Source organism: Megalops cyprinoides, chromosome 6, assembly GCF_013368585.1.
Source record: "Megalops cyprinoides isolate fMegCyp1 chromosome 6, fMegCyp1.pri, whole genome shotgun sequence".
In the NCBI taxonomy this organism is placed as follows: Eukaryota; Metazoa; Chordata; class Actinopteri; order Elopiformes; family Megalopidae; genus Megalops; species Megalops cyprinoides.
Window position 1 is genome coordinate 28,018,548 of NC_050588.1, and position 22,716 is coordinate 28,041,263.

At 39.3% G+C, this 22,716-nt stretch overlaps 2 protein-coding genes across 4 annotated transcripts in view; one reads left to right on the forward strand and one right to left on the reverse strand.

Annotated features, from left to right (window-relative positions):
• LOC118779598 (centromere protein P) overlaps positions 1-22,716 on the reverse strand; it is an 86,834-nt gene that overhangs the window by 31,414 nt on the left and 32,704 nt on the right. The window lies entirely within an intron of this gene.
• aspn (asporin (LRR class 1)) lies at positions 3,564-14,482 on the forward strand. 3 transcript variants are annotated; one of them, XM_036530380.1, is made up of 9 exons: positions 3,564-3,600; positions 5,995-6,036; positions 7,579-7,857; positions 9,837-9,949; positions 11,025-11,238; positions 11,544-11,654; positions 11,865-11,958; positions 12,076-12,214; positions 12,893-14,482. In XM_036530380.1, exons 3-9 carry the CDS (start codon positions 7,617-7,619, stop codon positions 13,091-13,093), a joined length of 1,113 nt encoding a protein of 370 aa, XP_036386273.1. In that variant the 5' UTR covers positions 3,564-3,600; positions 5,995-6,036; positions 7,579-7,616; the 3' UTR covers positions 13,094-14,482. The 3 variants fall into 3 exon arrangements, with proteins under 3 accessions (XP_036386273.1, XP_036386272.1, XP_036386271.1); XM_036530379.1 differs by lacking the exon at positions 3,564-3,600 and adding an exon at positions 4,191-4,317; XM_036530378.1 differs by lacking the exon at positions 3,564-3,600 and adding an exon at positions 5,734-5,837.

Consider the following 22,716-nt stretch of genomic DNA (forward strand, 5'->3'; position numbering starts at 1 on the left):
ACATATTCTGTTGCATATTAGACATTTGGGCCATAATGTAATCATATTGCCGAGTTGCAATGTGATAGTGAATTGTAAGCAAATCTTTAGCAGACTTTCATTATATTTTCCTCAAATACCTCAAGATTATATTTCAGTATAGCCAGAAATCCATGGTCTATTACCAAAGAATGCCACAGGACTCAGCTTCTGAGTGAAGACCTTTCTTTTGCCATTGCATAAACAGATGGTTTCTACATAAGAGGCTGGTTTTGGGGCAGTCATATGACTTCAGATATTGCAGGAGGTATGAAAATTAAATTAAAATTATAGTTTGGTCTACTCAGTCAGATTTTCCTTTTCAGAAACACAAGCACACTTTTCAACAAATAGTTTACTGTACAGACAACAGCTGACAACAGTCATCACTGTGTCACTATCGTATCTCAGTTCAGTTGTTGTTTAAAATTTTAAAGTGACTTATGTTTAAAAAATATGCCCACTGATGTTTAGTCATTTAACAGCAATGCCTGAATTGAAAGCAAATGGTTCCTCTGTCAAACTACTCATTTCTCTGCAATCACATCAATTTTTTTGAATTTATGGCATTCGAAGCACAGCCAACAAGTACAAGAGAAACATCATTTATAACTGATAAAGGCAGAACTGAAAAGCTGTCTCAGGAGGGTGAACAAAGCTTTAACATAATATTGTTTAGTCATATAGTCAATCATACAAAGAAGTCAAGCGTTTCATTGGATTAATAACATAACTGGCAGAGAACAACAGGACAAAGGTCACCCTTGAACCCAATGCTTAAATGCATCACAATAGGAAAGCATCTGGAAGAAAGGGAAAGGACACTAGGCTAAACTATGCACAAACAAAAGTTTTAGTTTCCCTATGTACCGCAGTATAAAAAGAATTTTTGCAGAGCAGTCTGTATGTGTGTGTGTGTGTGTGTGTGTATACATTTAAGCTTATAAAGCTTTTTAATGTTTTCAGATAACAAACGTTTTTAGTACAACACAAATTCCACTTTGATAAAATTGCAATTTTGTGGTTATTACCAACCTTTCAGTCTGTCAAATTTGCAAATAATTTATTTCATTCTACTATTTCCCTCTAAGCAAAGGTCTGATTAACTTCCCAGTTATTACTGAAAGTAGAAGAGTGCAGTAGAAGAGAGGCATTCTGAAACAAAAGGTCCCTGTTCTCTAAAGTCCTGCAGCACTCAGGTCATCCTTTCCTGATGCTAGAATAATAATGCTCTCACTGAACATTTTATTTCTAAATAACACAGAAAAACAGAGATGAACTGCAAAAAAAAAAAAAACATACTTTATCATCACATCATGTCTTTTTTTAGAGGAAATTTTCTTACTGCTTTCATTTTTTCCAAAATACAAGATGTTTTTGTTCTTATTTCAATATTTGCTTTCTAATTATGTTGCTCAAGAAGGAGGACGGCTCTGTGACTCAAGCTCAATCCCTGCCGTGTCATCGGCCAAGAATGACCAGAAGCTCACAGCAGTCCAACAGATTCTCACGCGTGACAATCACAACACATTTCATAAGAAAACATTTAGTGAAACACATTCCTCTTGGGATAAACTGTGATGAGAAAGCCTTCTTGTTTCTTTAAAGTGAAGTTTTGTTTGCAACATGCAGTGAAATATCCCCTGAGGTACCCATCATTTTCATGATATTCTTTCTACTGTACCTTGTGCAGTTTGTATCTAGAGTCAGCCCCAGATTTGATTTAACAGGCTTTTTTGGAAAATATTACACCCCTTCAGAGATTATGTAAGAAAATTGTCTTCATGTTTTAACTCCATGCCAAACCTGTAACTGTATTTGGAACCTTTGCCTAAGCCATAAGTATAGGTTTAGACTTCTTAAAAATGGATTTTGTGCTGAAGTAAGCACATACTATTACTAACTATTGCCTTGAAAATGTACAGTAACATTTTCCAAGGGCAAATTGGACATGACTGAGTACTTTGACTGATATAAAACCAAGGCTTCCCAACACTCTTGGTGAGAATTAGTGAGACTCATTTTTTTTTACCATGGAAAGTCCTTCAGGCAAGTATAAATTGAACTATGAAGCTGGCTGATTTTCCAATCACCTGCAGCCACTGTAGCCCACACAGAGAAGATGCCTTTCGCTCACACGTTCAATGAGCATACACTTCTAGTGATACTATGATGATTCTTATGGCTGGAGCAACACATTTAGTCCAGACTCATGAAAGCATTACTGGCATTTCTGCTTCTGAATCTACAGGTCAACCCCAAAAAGTGGACAAGAAGGATCTGGTGTAAATGTTCTTGCTGTCAAATTATCAGATGTCAGTCTAGGATCCTTCTCCATTCAAAAAAAGAAATGTTACTCTGATTTGGTGATGGCGTCCACTTCTAGTGTATACTAAGCCGGACGTTTCCAGCAGTCCCTTTCTTTTTTTTTTACAGAGGGACGTATAAAAACACATTCATCACTGAGATGGAAATACTAAGTACTTCTGAGTTTTAAATTCTTTTTACGTTACTGTCATTTACCAGACGCTCTTATCCAGAGCGTCTTACATAGGTCACAATTTTTACATGTTATCCATTCATACAGCTGGATATTTTACTGAGGCAACTGTGGGTTAAGTACCTTGCCCAAGGGTACAACAGCAGTGCCTCAGTGGGGAATTGAACCGGCAACCTTTTGGTTGTGAGTCCTGCTCCTTACCACTATGCTGCACCGTGCACCAATTCTGAATTGGCCCTCATTTGGCCCAAAAATCATTTGTCAACAAATATAATTCAGACTTTCCCAGAAGCAATCATATGCTAAAATTCTCTATGAAGAACTTCTCCTCTATAGACCCCAACCCTTTTACTCTGACTCTGTAATCTGCAATTGTGTACCGCGTTCTCCTCATTGCAGACCATGTTTTCTCAGAGGCCGTGTCGGGCTCGCGACTAGAGCAGTTAGATTTCTTCTCCGATAGCATTTTGGCCCACGATGTGTCCACCGAGGACGTATCGTGTTGCTGACGTTCATGGATCCCAAGATCAACCCACTCCAATGTCCTGACAGTGGAAATGTGGCGCAGCAGCTGAAACCTTTAAGCCATGTCATGTATACAGGAGGGTTCTAGTGAAGCCAATGCAGTCCTCAGATATATTTGCCCACATCCAAAATCTATTTTTAACCTTGCATTGCCTACAGCACACTTTAAGAGAGCAAACACCAATGACAGGATAGGTGCATCTCTTACTGACCACAATTTAGCAACTCACAGGCACCTGATGAATGCGCTGAGAGGTGAAGCACGGAATCCTAGTGACATAAACTCTGCCCTGGCGGAATGACACCACTGGTGATAGTCAGCTAATGACACAACCCAGAAGCTTAGAAGAAGAAGTGATATTCTTGGGCCGTCAGGCAAGTGCTCAGGGGGAGAGTATTTACCAGCTGAATCACTCGGAAGCCCAAATAACTTTTCTCTTTAAAAGAACCAAGCTGGCAGCTCATATTGAAAAAGTTACTTATAAGGGTCATATTAGGATACAATGGTGGTCAGGCCTCTGAACCTTCGACAGGAATGTTTGGGGTTCAATGTTTGGGTGAGTGCGGCGCTGTATCAAGTTCCATCTAGAGAAAACCCTGCAGTACTAAATGAGTTCCAGATTTCTTAGGTCAACTGAAACCATCGACCATTACTGCAGTCTAAATGTGATCAAAAGTTTTCCAGTACAGCAATCTACTGGATGCTTCACTCTCACTGGAAAACCAGTTTTCTAACTAACTAGTTTCATAATCCAGTTTTTAAACAATATCAAATAGCATTGTATTTCTACTAATATCCGTCCAGCTTGCATATGGTTATGCCATATTTTGACTGATAACTCACCAATTCTAAGTATAACTGGGTCACATTTAATTTACATTTGTCAAGTCTTTAAAATGACTGGTGCCTATTTTTATTACAATCTTGAAATACTTGTCAGCATCATTCTCTGAAACATTATCTTAACAGCTGCACAAGGATATACTCTTGACAGATGATGGGCATGTGTAAAATATAACAAGCGTGGGCGATACTAATCTTTTTCAAACAAGGTTTGGTGTGCCACAGATTTCTGCACTCCTGTTAAAAGCAGAGCGAGTTAAGATCTGTGCTTTTCTTCTTTGGTACATGCTTTTTGGGAGCTGATTTAATCTAACCTCTTTGCCTAGGAGTTGTTTAAACACTGTTCAACCCTTTAATTAACGTCTGATTCAACAACAACCATAGGGCATATTCTTATAAGACTTGGAGTGGTTTGGAATTTCTCTCTCTGGTAAGAACAACCTATTCATATAAAGAGAACTATATGTATACTTGTTTTCAGACTGCGTAGATATGAATGTGATGGGACACAAATAATTTCTTACAATGAAATACAGTGTAAAGTTATATTTTTTGGTTACAAACAGTAATGAAACAGCTGCAATAACAGCTTATTTGCATATGCACAAAATATATATGTATTTCATTTGAAATCCTTTCACATCCTTTATCTGTAGGAGGAAAATTCTATTTACAAAAACAATTTGTTGTTCTGTAATGCATCACATCTTTTGTAAAAACTCTGATCTGATCTAATCTTGATTTATTCATGGCTATAGGGCCACACAAGGAATTAAATCAGCTATAATTAATGTGAGTGTTTGAAATGACTACAGAGCCAGTTTATGAACAAGATGAAAAATCTGGTGTGTGGATGCAAAATGTGACATGTCATCTGGACAAACAAATGAATAAAGAACAAGAATACTAAACACTGCAATGATAGCTTTTATGTTTATTATTAAGTGCTCAAGGTCCATGTAACTACAGCTCAAAATCAATGAAATATAATAATAATATAATAATATATAAAAGCAAGGAGCCTTTAGCAAGGGGAAGACAGAGGGATATTAAATGGGAACTACCCCATTGTCCTGGGGGGACGCTTATCATAGGCTGTTTGATATTATACATATAAATACATTTCATTACAACCCTTAAACATGACTTAATTCCATACACACAGCTGTTTTCTTATACAGCAATCTGAGCAACATCAGTATTTTAGCTTCCCTCTCCTTTAAGTGAACACATACTGTAGGTGTAAAAACAACTCAAGTATTTAAATTTGACTAAATTTAAATGCTATCCTTTTTCCTCTGACAATTTTTAGTAAACAGCAAAACAATGAATGCAAACAATTAAATATGCCAACAGCAGCCACAGATCAGGAAAACTCGAGGTTTAGAAACAAGACAAGCTGAACAAAAGCACAGTAACTGTCATTCATATGACACACACACTTCTACAAGAATAACTCACTTTCTCAAGTCTAACTGAGTTAAATCAAATGTGTTGAAAAGTTACATTTGTTCTTCATTCTCAACGTCCTCACTGTTCATTCATTAGACCACATGATTCTCAGATATAATTTCATCATTTTCACCTTCCGGCAAGTCATTGCCCAGAATAAAATCTATGATGATTCATTGGAAGAATTTGAACGTTGTTTTTTAAATACAGCAACTTTCCAAATGCACAAGCACTATTACGTAACCATACTCCTTGATACCTCTTCACAAGCTTTTGTATCCAGGTACAATATTTAAAGTGGCAGACAGCCACCTATTTCTCACAGCGGGTAAGGACCTACCAGCAGGCTCCGTATAAAGACTGAGGGCTAAGCATTCAGAATGTAAGCTAACAATTTTGGCCCAGGCTCAAGTCGCTGATGAGAAACATATGACCGGTAACAATGCGTTTTCAATATCTGTCAGGAATACGGTGATGTGAGAAGCACTTTATTTGAGCGTAAGTCTCAGTGCCAGCAGCAGCCTTTTATTTCCGTTCAGGAATTCTGCATTTGTGTTCTCCCTTTTTATTTATTTTTTAATGCTGCGCATCAAACCTTGGTGGACACTGGATCTACTGTTATACTAATCTGCTTTTTTCCATGTTTTCCCTCAAGGCTTTTTCGGGGCTCAACAAGGATTAAAAACCATTTTCTAAGGTATGCTATTTTCATTACTACTAACGGTGAGGAAAATGATTTATGTTAAAGGTAAATACATCAACAAACTACAGTAAGGTGGAGACATTTGATGCTTCATTTCACAGACAAACACCTTTTACCTGATGTCTACCTTATAATACAGAATTATAACACTGCTCTTAACCAATGACTCATCTTATACTATATGCAAAATATATTCTGTTACTGTATGGTTGAGACTACATATCCATATTCCTAAACTAAGAACTGGAAATAATTTACTGTCTATGGATACAGAGAAAAACACTTTGAATACAAAACTAACCTACACAGTTTTGTATTGGCTTTTAATTAAATTGGTAATGATATGTTGCAAGTGTACTGTGTTGATGATTCTATGTGAAAAGTCAGTTCAGAAAATTAAGGTGTATGTTTTTTGGAGGACTACACTGCATACAGCAAGGGGATTCATCCTTAAACAACATTATTTCCTTGGTGACACTCCACCCTAAATGACTAACTTGCTCCATTTATGTCACTTTGAGTAGTAAAACAAGAGACTAATGTGACAATCTCATTAACATAATTACCAATACAGACACTTCACAAACTAAATGTCAAAAGAAACTATGAAATGAAAGCAATGCCTATACTTTAGTGTGATGTCTTGTAAAGTATGGAAATGTTAATATTGTCTTGAAGTCTGAAAAGGCTGTTTTATGACCAAGTTTTAAATTTTAAAACTGTTTTATAAAGTATTTAGAAATGTCTGAATGAGAGACCGTCCTCTAGACTGTAATTAGAGCTGATTACCTCCCTGGCACAATGAAGCAGGGGGTGATCAGACAGCTGGTAAAAGAACACATGATTTGAATTATTTACAGGGCACTTTCATGGTAGCTGTGCAAAGCTATAGTTACTGTGGATTCTGCTGTTGTACTACTCAGAAAGGTACTTTACCACAACAGCTCAAGTTAAATGGTATCTCCGTATTGTATACATGGGTTAAAACTGAGTAAAGGCAACAAAGGTTGCAATAAAGGCAACTATTAAGCAAGCCCTGACAATAATGTAATAAAGGTATATGCACAAAAGCCAGCCTTAACCAAATCACCCATTTAAAATTAAATACTGGAGTCAATATACGCTTTAATTAAGGTCTGTCCCTCAGTTTTAGGGGTATTACAGACAAACCAGCATATCAGTAACTTTGGCAAGGGGCAATTCCTCAATGGTGGTACTGTGAAACCTTCACCACTGACCAGAAAGTTACCACAAGGAAATTCCATGAACCCTTAAATTACAGAGAGGTCAGTGGAAAGTTACATAACACAAATTTTGTTTGTTCTGTAGAAAATGTATGGTCTGGACATGGGAAACAATTCAGATTTCTGGACTGGGATGTGGGAGCATAGTTTAAGTGCGATACTGAGGTGCTGTTGAACATGGCAGTTTTACCAGAAGGGCTCCAGCAGTTTAATACGGCTGTTGTAGGGTGGCACGTTGATCTGGACAAACTTCCCAAGCAAATCCATAATAGCAACGGCTTTGTCCCTGCAGGGGTTCACTTGCTGCTGTCAGAGTCTCCCTCTCCTACCATGAGGGGGATTATACTGCTATCCCTCTTGGCACTGTGTCAGGCCGGGCCCTACAAGCCAATCAACGTCTTGGATATCATGAGGCGGCATGACATCATGCAGCAGGATGCCGCGGATGACGACGATGATGACAACAACTTCCTGTTCCCTTCCTGGGCGTCCCCACCCTCTGACTCCCCTGACCCGGACTGCCCCTTTGGCTGCCAGTGCTCTCTGAGGGTGGTTCAGTGTTCAGACCTGGGTGAGAGGACGCTTAACCCTTCACTAACACCTATCTGCTGCACAGAACATCCCTGCAACAGCTATGTGTGTCAAGCATTCAGTCACTTATGAGCACAGAAAACTCAATGTTTCGTGGGAGAATATGCACCAGAATACAGCATTACGTTTGTGACTGAAAATACTGGGTGCATACTGAAGATCCAAAAACAGTGAAACAAAGTTAAGTTCTTAAATCCATGTAGCTGAAAGCTACATATTTGTTGCATGGTGACACCATACTCTCTCTCAAGACAAGTATATTACATTGCATTTAGTCATTTCTTTGATGTACTTATCCAGAGTGCCAAAAGTGCATACAAAAAGGCTAGGCTAAAACAGCACTAAATCATCATCGCTGCAACTGACATAACATTCAGCATTCAGATGCAATCCAGTTTTGGGTATTAGGTACAGTTTAATAAATCGAATACCAAAGGCTCTTTTATGTATATTTTTGCAACTACATTGACATAACTAACTACCTACACTGGAATAGAAGCTGTATCATCAGTTGATATGATCTGAAATGCTAGTCTGCCTGGAGAAAACACCTTTACTTGGAAGACTTCAATACAATATGAGATTTTAATTTGTGTGGGTTCAATGAGCAAAAAAGCAAAGGGCAAAGTAAAAGGGCATTTAGGCCAGTTTTGTGTATAGATAACACACTTTGATAGAGTCAGTGGACTGTTTCATAATTTTTTAAATGCACTTACTAAAGCTGGGTAGACAAACAGCATTTCATAAAGAGGACCAGAAGGATGTCAGATATTGTTAGTCATATTATAACGTGACTCTCTATAATGATAGCATTCAAAAAGTAGTGTCTATGGTACAAATGAATCACCATCTTCAAGTGACAATGGTCTTTATTGAGCTCTACAATGACTAAAAAACCCCATCACTTTGAGCCTCAGATCAAGATCAACGTTCTTCTTATAATAATTAAAATCTCTTCATTTCATTAGTTGATTCTCTCAATCATTTTTAAAAAACAAGTCTACCCACCTTCCTTTAGATCATTAACAGATAGGACACATAATTTCCTGTGTGTATGTTAAATGACTATACATAAAATATTACATACATTTACAGCAGCATTAAAGATGCTGCAAACCAGTGCTAAATTCCATTATAAGAAGTGACCATGTGATCCTCTGATTTGACCACGTGATCAGATCAGCTGGTCTGACTCCCTCCACACCCCCCCAGTGGAAGTATAAGGTAGTATTTTTAGATGGGCGTACCAGACTGAAGCAGTACAGGAAATGCACTGTAAAAACAAGGCAGAGTAAGTCATACATGTGTATATCTGTTTTATTTCAGAGGAGCCACTCATTTAAATAAAACTAGATCTTGTTCCCTGTATTATAAATCCAAAATGTATTCCAAATGTTCACAGGCAAAAATCAAAGACTGTGGTCATCAAGGAATTTGTAACAGACTGTGCAAAATGTTATTCTACTTAGTAAGCCAAGACCACAACACTACATTATTCACATTCAAAACTGGAGCAATAATCTCTGGAAAAATAATGGAAAAACCAAATGGGACTCATTTGATCTATTACTGTGATAGGAACAATTACAAGTATCTAAGGGAAACAGAAAATACAAATTCAAAGCTAGGACAATATTAATGAAGTACACACTGTATCTATGGCAATGAAACAGCCCAGGGACCTTTGAGGCATATGCACAAATCCTGTGAAAGCACACTGCTGTCGCTTCTATCAATCATTGCTGTGTAATTATGGAAATATGCCATCTCTCGAATTATCTGAAAGACTGAAACGAGACACCTCCACTAGAACAAAGAAGCATTGTTACTTTACAATTACTGCAAAGGGAATGCTTTTTGAAAATGTACTTTATACTTGAAAATGTTCTCTCTCAAATTTGACATTTAAAGTCTTTGAATGAAACTATTTACTAATTCTTTCAAACTTTTTCTTCACAGATTTGAAAGCAGTGCCAAAAAACATCCCCAAAGATGCATCAATGATTGACCTGCAAAACAACATGATAAAGGAAATCAAAGAAAATGACTTCAAAGGGATCAATAATATTTACGTAAGACGAATCTTTCCTAGTAGTGGTCAATCTGACCAATGCAGCAGGAATGGAAGAAGGGGAGAGTACTGGACCTGTGAAGCTAAGTCCCCAGTTTAGCAGTAATGTAGTTCAAAGGCAAAGGGAGTGTCTAATGTGGCAACGATGGTGTGTTCTAATCAGGGAGGGTAGAAAGGAATAGCTGACACTATCGGGAAAAGCAGAAATGTACCAAATATAGATGTTGCTGGGAAACTAAGCTGACTCTCCTAACCTTTTTCTAAAGGATATTTGAAAAAGAATGTGCAAAATATTTTCAACTCATGGCTCCTGACACACCATGCAATATTACATCTAACATTCTACCTGTGGCACCCTCACGGTTTAAATTTATCAGCGGCTTTGGAGCTTAGGAGGCCAACTATGTCAAGTCAATCAGAGTGCTAAAGCAACCCAGCAGAATGTTTAGGAATGATTGATATGCAAACAATCAAGGGCACCCTGGTCAGATGATTTCCTGTGCAAAAGCAGAGATGATGTTTATGTATCAGAATGAAGTCAGGAGGACAGGCCAACAACTAAATATAAACCTGGGAAAGGAAGGCTGGGCATTGCAATTTTACCATGTCCACATCAGGGTCTTAATTTAGGCCTGGATTTGTCTGTGCTGTGTCTGCACATAGGAAAAAATTCAAAATGGATTTGCTCGCCTGTTAAAAAGACTTAGAGGTGGACATAATCTAGCATAACAGACAACAAATGCTGTACTATCATTCTACATTGACAAAGACTGCATAAAGCTGCCTTCATTGCTCATCTGACAGTAATGTAATGACTGTATGTTTGAAACTTTCTTTTGGGCACACCTTTGTTGGCATAAGAAATATACTGACATGAGTTAATTTGTGAACAGATTAGAAAGAAAAGAAGCTATGAACATCTGTTCTTTTGTCAGGGCCTCTATTGTATTTCTAGGGACCCATTACTGCCGGGAATCAACCACACATCAAAGGCCTGAGCACTGGTTTTAGTCATAGCAGCCATCAGAAGAGGTAATTGCACACCTTTGCTGACGCTCTCCAATTTGCAACCACAGGCGCTGTTCCTGGTCAACAACAAGATCACAAAGATTCACCCCAAGGCGTTCAGCAACATGAAGAAACTGAAGCTGCTGTACTTGTCCTACAACCTGCTGACACAGATACCCGCCAACCTGCCCAAAAATATCTTGGAGCTCAGGATCCATGACAACAAGATCAACAGAATCCAGAAGGACGCCTTCCGAGGAATGAGATCTCTGCATGTTCTAGGTAGGCCTCCCAAAGACTGCACATTAGTGAGCGTTTTGGGAGATATCCTCTGCATCTTTCTTTAGGGCTCAAGCATTCCAATTTTGATTTAGAGTAAAATGCGATTATCAGTATCTACTGTAAGGCAGACCAATTGGCAAAAGTGAAATTTTGCTTACAACACCATATTTGGGTATGTCTATTGACACCAGCTAAGATACAAAGATCCAATAAAATAAAAAAAAATGAAACTTTCTTTGATGTTAAGTATGTATTACTAAGTTTGTGCACAGCAAATGTTTAAAGCTTTTTCTTTTTCTATACAGAGATGAGCGCAAATCCCCTTGCAAACAGTGGCATTGAGTTAGGAGCTTTTGATGGCATGTCTACCCTATATTTAAGAATTGCAGAGGCCAGGCTAACGGCAGTACCAAAAGGTAAGGTTGGTGAACAGTTACTATTGAATGCAGGCCTTTACAGGTCTCCTTTACAGGTCTATGCTTAAGTGGTGGTATTTAATGTCAGTAGCACACTGAAAGTGCTGTGTCCTAATTCAATTTACAATTACACTGCCTGCTTGGTAAAACTACAAACATGAACATCACTCAGTAAATATTTATGATTGACTCATATTTCTTGTTTTCCAGACCTTCCTTCCTCACTCACTGAACTTCACCTGGATTACAACAAAATCGGAAAAGTGGAAGTGGAGGATTTCTTCCGATACAGAAACTTACTGAGGTAAAAAAAAAAAATTGAAATGTATGAAACTTACTGATCATCACCAACCGCCACTCACTGTACAGGCCTTCAAGAACGGTACACATGCTTTACATTATCTGGTCTTGTGTATCACAGGTTGGGGCTTGGATTTAACCAAATCAAGTTTGTAGAGAATGGAAGCTTGGCCAGTATTCCTAACATCAGAGAACTTCACTTGGATAATAACAAACTCAGAAGTGTTCCTCCGGGTTTGGATTTACTTAAGTATCTACGGGTAAGCTGCTGTTTGCTGTTACCTACTCTCCTGTAACTTCAAACACACCTCAATGGCTTCCCTTTTTACGACTTCTGTTGCAAGCGCGAATGTAGTAAATTTGTGTTGATGAAAGGGCCCTCCAGCATCAGGAATCCCAGCAAATGAAAACGCAAAAATCACCCATTTAAAACTAAGAGGCAGTGTTATTAAGATGTTTTTTTAAACTCTAGGCTTAACTCTATTTTGGCAGCACTCATTTTTTCCAGTAGTAATAGCAGTCTGACAACTCTCAGAACTCTACAAATTTATCACATTACACAACTACTCCCAAATAAGTGTTTTTACTAGCTCTCAGAAGTTGTTAACATCCATCAGCACCAGAACCCCCAACATGAAACCTGAACATTTTTAGCCTTAAACTTTCAAGCTGATTTATGGACATGACATTTTGACAAGAGGTATTAGTACCTTGTATGGTGTGACTAAATTCCTGGAATACTCCTGGCAAAGTCGTCCCTTTATAGAATTTGTAGTTTATTTGGTTTTTAAGATTGAGAGAAGCCTTAAGAGTTCAGTGAGAATTCTCTAAATCAGAATCTAAAACTGACTGCAGTGAGTATTAATGTGGCAGGTATGTATGGATGTTTGCTGGTTCTTACTCTCACAACTTCTCTTATTTTAAACCCTTACTGGCAGGTGGTATACCTCCATGCGAACAGCATCACCCGTGTGGGAGTGAATGACTTTTGCCCCAATCAGGGGAATGTGAAGAAGGCCCTGTATGCAGGCATCAGCCTGTTCGCTAACCCGGTGAAGTACTGGGAGGTCCAGCCCGCCACCTTCCGCTGCGTGTCCGGCCGCAGGGGGGTGCAGTTGGGCAACTTCAGGAGAAAGTGAAACCCTGCCGCCTGCTGGGTCAAACGCAGACAGGCGTCTCATATTCCCGGTTCTGCTGGGCTTCATTCCGCCAGAGCACCTAGCCACTTCCTTCAACCCGTTATTATCCACAACCAGAACCAAATTCGTTGCTCTTTTCTGTTCGGGAAAGAGTTAACGATTTTGGGATGGGGAACTGGAAAAAAGAAAAAAAAAAAAAACCCCTGCCGAAATGTGGCCCTTCAGGACCAGAAAAGGGAGACCTTGGTCCTACGTGTTAACCGAGGTTAAGAGCTTTGAGCACGGAGAGCAGGGTCTCATTACTTGAAAATCCTACGAGCATGAAATGAGAATGGAAGGACAAACAATTACAGTATAATCAACCAAAGGGTTACTCTGCAGGGATAACATTGCAAGACACCTTATGAAGCTAGTCTGATCAGTTTAAGGAAAATGTGGGCGCTTTGTTTTTTAATAGCAATTTTCTGTCTTTTTATTAAAGAGGATCCACTACAAAACAGTGGTAATTTACCCCCTGATTAAGATCTACCAAGTGCAATCATTACCTTAGTTTACTATTGAGCAAATTCTTGAAAATGACTGTGTTTACATCCTGCTTTGGTATACACATGTTGTATTTTCATGGAAGCATTTTGAAAATGAGAAGGAGTAGACGCTGGACAAAAAATACGATTTAATGTCCGATACGATGTTGTTAATCTTATAGCATTTTTATATAGACATTACAATGTAGAAAATTCAACTGTTTGTATGATGGTCACTGTTTAAAACTTACATACAGTTCATACATTAGGGCAACAGCAAAATACAGCTTTATACCTCTTTTGTACCACTCAGCTGACTAAACATGGTGTCTAATGCTCTTTCCATTTGTACTAACCCTGCATAACCTGTGTGTAAGAAAATCTTAAAACTGTAACTTCCTTATTCAGATTCTCAAAAATGATTCCATTGCTCCCCCTTCTGGCAATATTATATCATTACAGTGTATTACTGTACATCACTGCAAAAGCAATAGAGAGCACTTGCAGCATTTTACTGTTCTAGGATTAAATGCATCCAGTATAACTCTACCACAACAGAATCAGTAATCCACTGGTTTAAACTGAATTAATAGGTTTAGCTTCTTCTTTTCAATATCACAACACACTCACACTTTGCACACTGTACTTCATCAACAATTAGAAACAGCCATGAATGAAGTCGGTTAGTAGCACCACTATATACACACTTGGAATTTATACTTTGATTTCACGTTGCATGCTTCAGTAATAGTAGTAGTAGTACATACCTGTTCCCTTCTCATGAATTTTCTATGGCAAAGAAAGCCATCCTAGGATCTGTTCTTCAATGTGCTTTCATCTGAATTTATTTCATTGTATATATGCATACTGTACCTAAGACAATGACTTGTATATTTATTATTCAACTTGAATAAACTGTTCAATTTAAAGTTGCCTTTAACTACCAGGTCCTTTTTTATGTACAATACCATGTGGGTTGCTATGAGTTATATTCACTTTTATTAATAAGTTTTTTTCTCATGATAAAAATGAAAAGATGAAGACACACACCCTCCAGCACTCAGTTTGCTTTTACAAAGATTATCAGAAACTTGCTTGGCTCTAGTATTCTACCCTGATAAAAGCATTCATGTCAGAATGTTGTTTCCCCCCTTAAAAAATGGTCAACCGCAGTGAAAGAGAGTATCTTCACATTTTCATTTTTTATTTGTGAGTTATTTACTTATTTTATTATTTTACAGCCAGTCTACATTATATTCACACTGGATGTGCTTCCCCCTTCTCTATTTCAGAATCAGTCTGCTCAAAAATGCCTTTTTAATGCTTGTAATCATTCAAGCAATGATATGTAAAATTAAATCATGCATAAAATTGCAGGTTAAGAGTCTAACTAGCCTGAGCTGGGAATTAAGGACAATTCACTATTACACCAGAAGATGGAGCAGTTGAGACACAGCTGAAATACAGATTTCTTTGCCAGTGAAGGCAGACCTGCAGTATGTACAAATCACATGATGTGCTGCTACAACAAGGTTTGTATTCTTGTTAAATTTGTGACGGAAAAAACATTCTCTAACATTTAGCCTCATGATGATGACTACATATCCACTCTCATTATTACTGAACAGACAGTTCTCTCGGTTTCACAGCAAGGGGAAAAAAGAATAAGGCCTATTTCTGTCATGATGGACCCTGGATGTGTATGAATCACACTACAGCTAAATTCCAGACATGTGAAACAGGGCAAATTCATCAGGATTGATGGAATAAATGGTTTAAATAACATTTACATCTTAAAATATATCAACACAACAATTAATGCTAATGAACAGGGTTATTTATTACAGGCACCAGTGGAGGACAACTGATTGGCTCCCCTATGAATAATGTCCTTAGTACAGATCAGTGCATCAGAATGCTGGTCAAACTCGCTCCATTTTTCTTTCATTCTTCCCTGCATTGTGTATGGAGCAGCAGTGTAGTACAAGTGGTAAGGAGCAGGACTTGTAACCAAAAGGTTGGCAGTTTGATTCCCCACTACAGCACTGCTGCTGTACCCTTGGGCAAGATACTTAACCTAAAATTGCCTCAGTAAATATCCAGCTGCATAAACTGATAACATGTAAAAACTGTAACCTATGTAGGTCGCTCTGGATAAGAGCACCTGCTAAATGCCTGTAATGTAAAGTAATGTAATGTAATGGTGAAAGTAAGACCTTCAGAGATTCACCCCTACCGCCCCTGCTTTTCTACCCCCCACTCCAACAGTCCCCAGATCTCAGGTCACCTCATCCTGCCCTGTGTTACGTCAGTACACCTTTCACTCAACACGTGAGACACTGCGCAGCTCCTAAAGTCGTCTCCATCACTAAACTGCACCTCGAACACACCAGGGGAATACAGTTCTCCAGGATTAGAATTAATGATGGCAAGTACAGGTGCAAGGGAGCAATGGACGCTTCTTTGGTTTGAAAAATCAAAGCATTTGATTCAAGCTTTTTTTTTTTTTTTTTTTTTTTTTACACTTTCTGGATCTTCCCACCTACTATGCACAAGCAACTAGTGCAATGACAAAAGGTACGTTATTTTTTTAATACAAATAGAGAAAATAGCAGTTTTCCATAGCCTTCGTATGTGGCTCCTTTGCTCCTTCTAGAGAAAAAAGAAAAAAAAAAAAAGGCTTGCTATCCGTCTGTTTTCTTCTCTTAATCACCACTTGGACGACCCGGCCGCTGCAGAGGGAGGCTGCGCTCAGGAAACACATGGAACAAATCTGCAGGTTGGCCGGGGCCACCACTGCCACGTCTCACACACACACACACACACGCACACACACACACACACACACACAGGCGCCTCCCGAAAAGCTCGCTGCAGGTCTGGAGCGTTCACCTCAGCTGGGTCTGTCACGGTGGCTGGAGAGGTGGTGCACACGCACGCGGCCATCAAAACCCACCAGCAAAAGCAGCCGATTGTGACAGAGACAGCAGCCGATTGTGACAGAGACGCGAAACGCACAAACCGTGAGGGGGCTGGTCGATGATCCCAGAACTGGCTTCTCGTTATCAGATGAATAAAGGTTTGAGTCTCGCACAAAAGCAAACAACAGCTATCCTGCTGTCATTGACTAGCGACAGCCGATGTTCACTACTTTGATCATAAGCACATGATGCGAAGTGATCCTGAATTCCTGCTTGTGGCCCTCACGTGATTCTCAACAAAAAAGTGAAATGCAACGCACATTCATTTGCACATTTACTGTTGCTATGTCAATTTTAAAACCACTTCATCTACCAAAGAATATGACAACGCTGAGGAAGACCTATAATTATTTTGGTTTTACAAACGGCTTTTTAAAGCACCACAAGAGTTTCCTAACTCATTCAGTGTCACATGAGCAGACAGCGCGCAGACCTTTAATAAATCTTCCCAGAAACACTTAACTGAGCACTTCCAGCCTCTTCCCTTTAACCCTTTCCTCAGCCTGTCATGTGTCATACCTCCCTGGAGTGCATTCTTCCAGGAATTTCACCTTTAGCGGACAGCATTCCGGGAAATATCCCATGATTTCTTAAACATTTCGCACTGACCACAAGCAAAATATTGAAACCCCATTTGAGAACTTGACACAACCCCACATTCCATCACAAGAAAAGTGGAAAACATTACATTTTACATTCTGTCATTTAGCAGCAGCCCTTATTCAGAGCAGTATACAAAGAATGACCACAAAATGCATGGCATTAAGTGGCAAGAAAGATGGAACACATTGTACACAACTGACCACATCACAGCATGCACCAGACCCTTAGCACAGTGGGAAGTTGGGAAGTCAACCTCTGTAACAATATGGAATGTCTTAAAATATGTTACATAAGAACATATATCACATAGAATACTTCATGACAATTCAGAATAGAAAATTCTGGAATTTAACTTATACCTCATCCCCACTCACCCTTACCCACGTGCACCTAAACATGTCCATGCTAAAAAAATGCTGTTTTCATTTACAACCAGGTGTGGGAGAGGTGTGGTTGAAACCATGTCCCCAGGTACAGCTGGCTTTCATGCACAGGATGTGGTCAGGGGATGGTTACATTATGTTTCACAGGCATGTTTATGAAACCAGTGAAGGAGGAAGTAGCCTAGCAAATGTGTGAAATATCTCACAAATACAACTAATCTTGTAACAGTAGACAAGGAACATGTACATTTGCACTGCCTAGGTGCTAGTCATTTACCACTGTGCTACAGGTATGGTGGACAAGGGGTAGCACTCCATCGCCATACCTCAAGACAATGTGAGGAAACTGTTTGCTTTCTACACAGGCCTGTGTCCACCGGTGCCATCCACCCCATAGGTCAATGTGGCTAACTGAAACAACCAATCAGATGCAATGACAAATTATGTCCCGTTGTTGACACTGTAGGTAATGCACTGTTCATTGCATAGAGACTTAAGTACAATCTGACTGTATTCTGTAGTATTGTGCAATCAGAAATGTGTATTCAAACAGCAGATTTGGAATAGCATGCGGGCAGAGAAAAACAAAGCTTTGCATACTGAAATCTTCAGCTGCAGAGACAAGAAATCCACATGATTTTACATGGATTTCTCTGGACATCATTAATTGCTTTCAAAACGGCCAAACTCGGACTTGACAGAGCAGTATAATTATGTAAGTTCTTCATACTAAGCAAGAACGTAGCAATTTAGCAAAAATCATTAAAATTATGTAAAGGACTGCAATTTACCTGTCAGTTTTCAAAACAATATGCTGTATGGGGTGGGTAGCTCTGATCTTAACTGTATGTCTCTAAACACTATGGTGTGAACCAAATATTTTATCTTAATACCATTATCAATTAACCAGGAAAAAAACTAGCTATTGTCACAATACTGTTTCTAATTCAAGTTTTATTTTTCCAAAATTTTCAGTTGTTTGCAATGTAACTCAGTGGCAGGAAACATTCAGACGAGAACTGCTATGTTACAAAACTTACAAATTTTCATAAAGTTTAATAGAAATGAAACTGGATTATTTTGAAACTGAAGCTGTATAGCCAGTGACTCTAAGATATGGTCAAGGGCACGTTGGAACAAAAAAGGCAAACGTGGACGAAATCAAACAATGTTGGGAAAAGCCATGGAATCATTTCTTGATATCATATGCAGTGTGGTTAGGCATGCCATGATATAAAATCCGTGTGTCCACTGTCTATACCTATTAAAAGTTCTGTATGAGAGGTGAATGAGACATGACATCTACAGAGTATGGCCAATGAACGCCAATTTAATGCCAATTTAAGCAAAACATTGGGCAATGCTATAAAGCATTAATCAAATAAGAAAAGCAGAGAAGGGAAGAATTAAAAAGAAGCAAAACAAGACTTTAAAAAAAAAAGTTATCAGACATTTTTACTGAATCACGCCTGTATCTGAGATTCCGTTGCAGACTTTGCGTTCATTCATGTGGTAAACTCATTTTCGTGTTACTGCTCTGGTCTTTAACAATCGGTACAGCGTTTGTTTGCTTGACAATAAAAGGCAGAAAAGCCATACCCCAAATTCCAGTTCCAACCGCACTGAAACCACATCTAACCAGCCACACAGAATCAAAACAATTTTCCTATACAAACACATTCATTAATTCAAATCACTAAGTCTCTGTTTACCTGCTACTTGTAGTAAAACCCGTGTATTTTGATGTAGTTTTCTGCAGCTTATTGGCCTGTGTGATGGTAGTATGGAAGGAAATCTGTTTGCCAGAGAGTGGCAAATGCAAAAGCATATACAGTTTTTGAAGTGGAAGCAATCAAGGCCTTGCTTACACTATGTTACCCTTAATCCAGCACACTTTGGTCTTAGATCCAGATGGTGCACCTCATTTACTCACTGAGCACTTTATTAGGAACACTATACTAATACTGGGTAGGACTTCCCTTTGCTCTCAAAACAGCCTCAATTCTTGGTGGCATGGAATCCACGAGATGTTAGAAACATTCCTTTGAGATTCTGGTCCATGTTGACATTATTGTATCATGCAATTTCTGCAGATTTGTCAGCTGCACATTCATGCTGCGAATCTCCCGTTCTACCACATCCCAAAGGTGTTCTATTGGATTCAGATCAGGTGTCTGGGAAGGCCACTGAAGAACACTGAACTCATTGTCATGTTCATGAGACCAGTTTGAGGCAACTTTTGCTTTGTGACGTGGTGCATTATCATGCTGGAAGTAGCCATTAGAAGATGGGTAAATTGTGGCCATGAAGGGATGCTCATAGTCAGCAACAATACTCAAATAGGCTGTGGCATTCAAGCGATGATTGATTGGTATTAACAGGCCCAATGTGTGCCAAGAAAATATGCCCCAAACCATTACACCACCACCACCAGCCTGGACTGTTGACACAAGGCAAGTTGGGTCCATGGATTCATGCTGCTGACACCAAATTCTGACCCTAACATCTGTGTGTCATGCATTCTGAGATGCTTTTCTGCTTACCACAATTGTACAGAGTGGTTATCTGAGTTACTGTAGCCTTTCTGTCAGCTCAAACCAGTCTGGCCATTCTCTGTTGACCTCTCTCATCAACAAGGCGTTTCCGTCCGCAGAACTGCCACTCACTGGATGTTTTTTTGTTTTTGGCACCATTCTGAGCAAACTCTAAAGACTGTTGTGTGTAAAAATCCCAGGAGATCAGCAGTTACAGACATACTCAAACCAGCCTGTCTGGCACCAACAATCATGCCACGGTCGAAATCACTGAGCACATTTTCTCCCCATTCTGATGGTTGATGTGAAGATCAACTGAAGCTCCTGACCCGTATCTGCATGATTTTATACATCGCACTGCTGCCACACGATTGGCTGATTAGATAATTGCTTGAATAAGCAGGTGTACAGGTATTCCTAATAAAGTGCTCTATGAGTGTGTTTTTCAGTTATTCATCAACAGTCTACATTAGTTAAGTCTAATTCTTCACTGTCTCGTGTCACCAAAAGCAGACGAATTACCAGACGGAGTTCCTATCACCTTGTGAAGAGGATTCTAGTACTGTCTAATATTCTTACTCCTAAACATCTAAAATGCTTTTGATACTTCTGAATTTCTCCGTAGCATTCCAGAGATGTAGACTCATTGAGGCTCCCAGCTGTACGGCCTGCAGGTCACCCCACACCCACACTACAGCCCGTCTTCCCTCTCCACTTTCTCTGCATTCTGAGTCTAATGTCTCTCAGCTTCTGCCGTCTCACCAACCATCCACCTGCCCTCCAGGTCCTCACAGTCCTCCCCTCAGCCAAGCAGTCTCTCCCGATCTGCTTTCCTCGTGCCCTCCCTCTTCAGGTCCCGTCACGCACACACACACTTCACACATTCTCTCCTGGAAAACTGTTATTGACAAATATCCCCCTGTCTCAATGTTCCCCTTTCTCACTAAAGTGCAAAAACTCACTGCATTTAATTAAACAAAGTCTAAAGTGTCAGTCTGGTTTCTGGATTGGACATGAATATTACTGTTCCCTTAGTAACGGATGATTTCCAAACTTTGCAAGGGCAGCTTCACTTTCCTCTGCTATCATCCCTCTGAAACTCTCTGCAGCATTAAACAGACCACTTGATCTTCCCATCTACTCTGGCAAGGATCAGGATATCAGGCACTGTCCAGAGCATTGCATTGCTTCTTCATTCCTCCTGGGTCATTCTTACCAAGTCACCTGGAGGGACTCTGTCTCAACTTCTCAGACTCTCATTGGGAATTCCACAGGGATCAGTGCTTGGCCTGCTTCACCTCTCTTTTTGCAATAAATTACTCAGTCTCTCCAAGACAGACCTTGTCTACTCACTGCCCACACTTCTGGACAGTTCCCCTCTGTTCCTTCTCAGACCAGAGAGAATCTCAGCGTTAAGCTTTGCTCACATAGTTTTTTGCACCATAAGTAACTGATTTTAAATTTCAGCTCTCACAGCTAAGCCTTCCAATTTCCAATGGACCTAAGCCTGATTTGCCACACTGGAAAAAGTTAGGGTCCTTTTTTGTGTGTGAAACACACCAAAAAGACACACTAGCCAATAAATACTCAATACATGTAAACAAGAGGCGGCCTGCCTACCCTTACTGCCTGTTCGGAAAAATGCTACCTACCTAAATGCTATAATTTCATGATTATTTTAAATTGCCTTAACAAATTGCTGTTGTGTAAGATTCATTTTACAGTCATGAACATTTCTGACTCATTCACTGCTGCTAGGATGGTCTTCAACCTTCCAAAAATACCCAGTTCTCCTCTTTCTTTGTCTCCCTTCACCATCTCACAATTGCTGTACATATCAAATTCAAGACCCTGGCACAAGCCTCCTGATTAGTCAAAGGTCATGACTCCTTCCTACCAACAACCCACCAACAGACCTTACATGCCAGCGAGAACCCCTGATGATATAGTAGCTTCTCACTAGTGCCCCAATGGTATCATCAGTCTGCAAGGTTGAGAACTTCAGAACAATTTATAATCTTTCAACACTGACTACAAAAACTAGTTTGGACATCACTTTCGTCCCCACAATTAGGAAAGGTCCTGGGTCTAACACAGAGTGTCTGATTACTATAATCCCAAAATTAAATCAGACAGAATGTAATGGAGCTCGTTGTTAGGCATTATGAGCTCTGGATGTATGCGAGTACAGTATTAGGTGTGCAGCACATAAAGACAATTGTTGGGCACTATGTGTAGCCACTCCAGATAATTTTTGATAAATGATTACTGTCTCTGTTCAGTAAGTACAACACTGTAAAGAACAGTGGCAATGCAAAAACAAGCTGTTGTACAGGAAAACATTCAGAGAGAGAAGGCAATTAATGACAATGCTCAGAGTCAGACATGAGTGCATGCTGGAAAATACTGCTGAGACAGCAAAAAAAAAAAAAAATATATATATATAAAAGCATAAAAAATGCAGGAAACCAAAGTCATGCCTCATATAGAATATATCTCAGGGACTTTCACTGAATGATGACACCAGATTCCTGTGGGATCTCCCCCAGAATGTTATTGGTCATATAAGGAATTCAGAGTCATAAATTACTTACAGGA

Bases quoted from the DNA above. Each gene is read 5' to 3' on its own strand.
- aspn (XM_036530380.1), top strand. From the start codon at position 7,617: ATGAGGGGGATTATACTGCTATCCCTCTTGGCACTGTGTCAGGCCGGG. The intron at 11,959-12,075 runs GTAAAAAAAAAA...TGTGTATCACAG, and splicing joins CGATACAGAAACTTACTGAG to GTTGGGGCTTGGATTTAACC. The intron at 12,215-12,892 runs GTAAGCTGCTGT...CCTTACTGGCAG, and splicing joins ATTTACTTAAGTATCTACGG to GTGGTATACCTCCATGCGAA.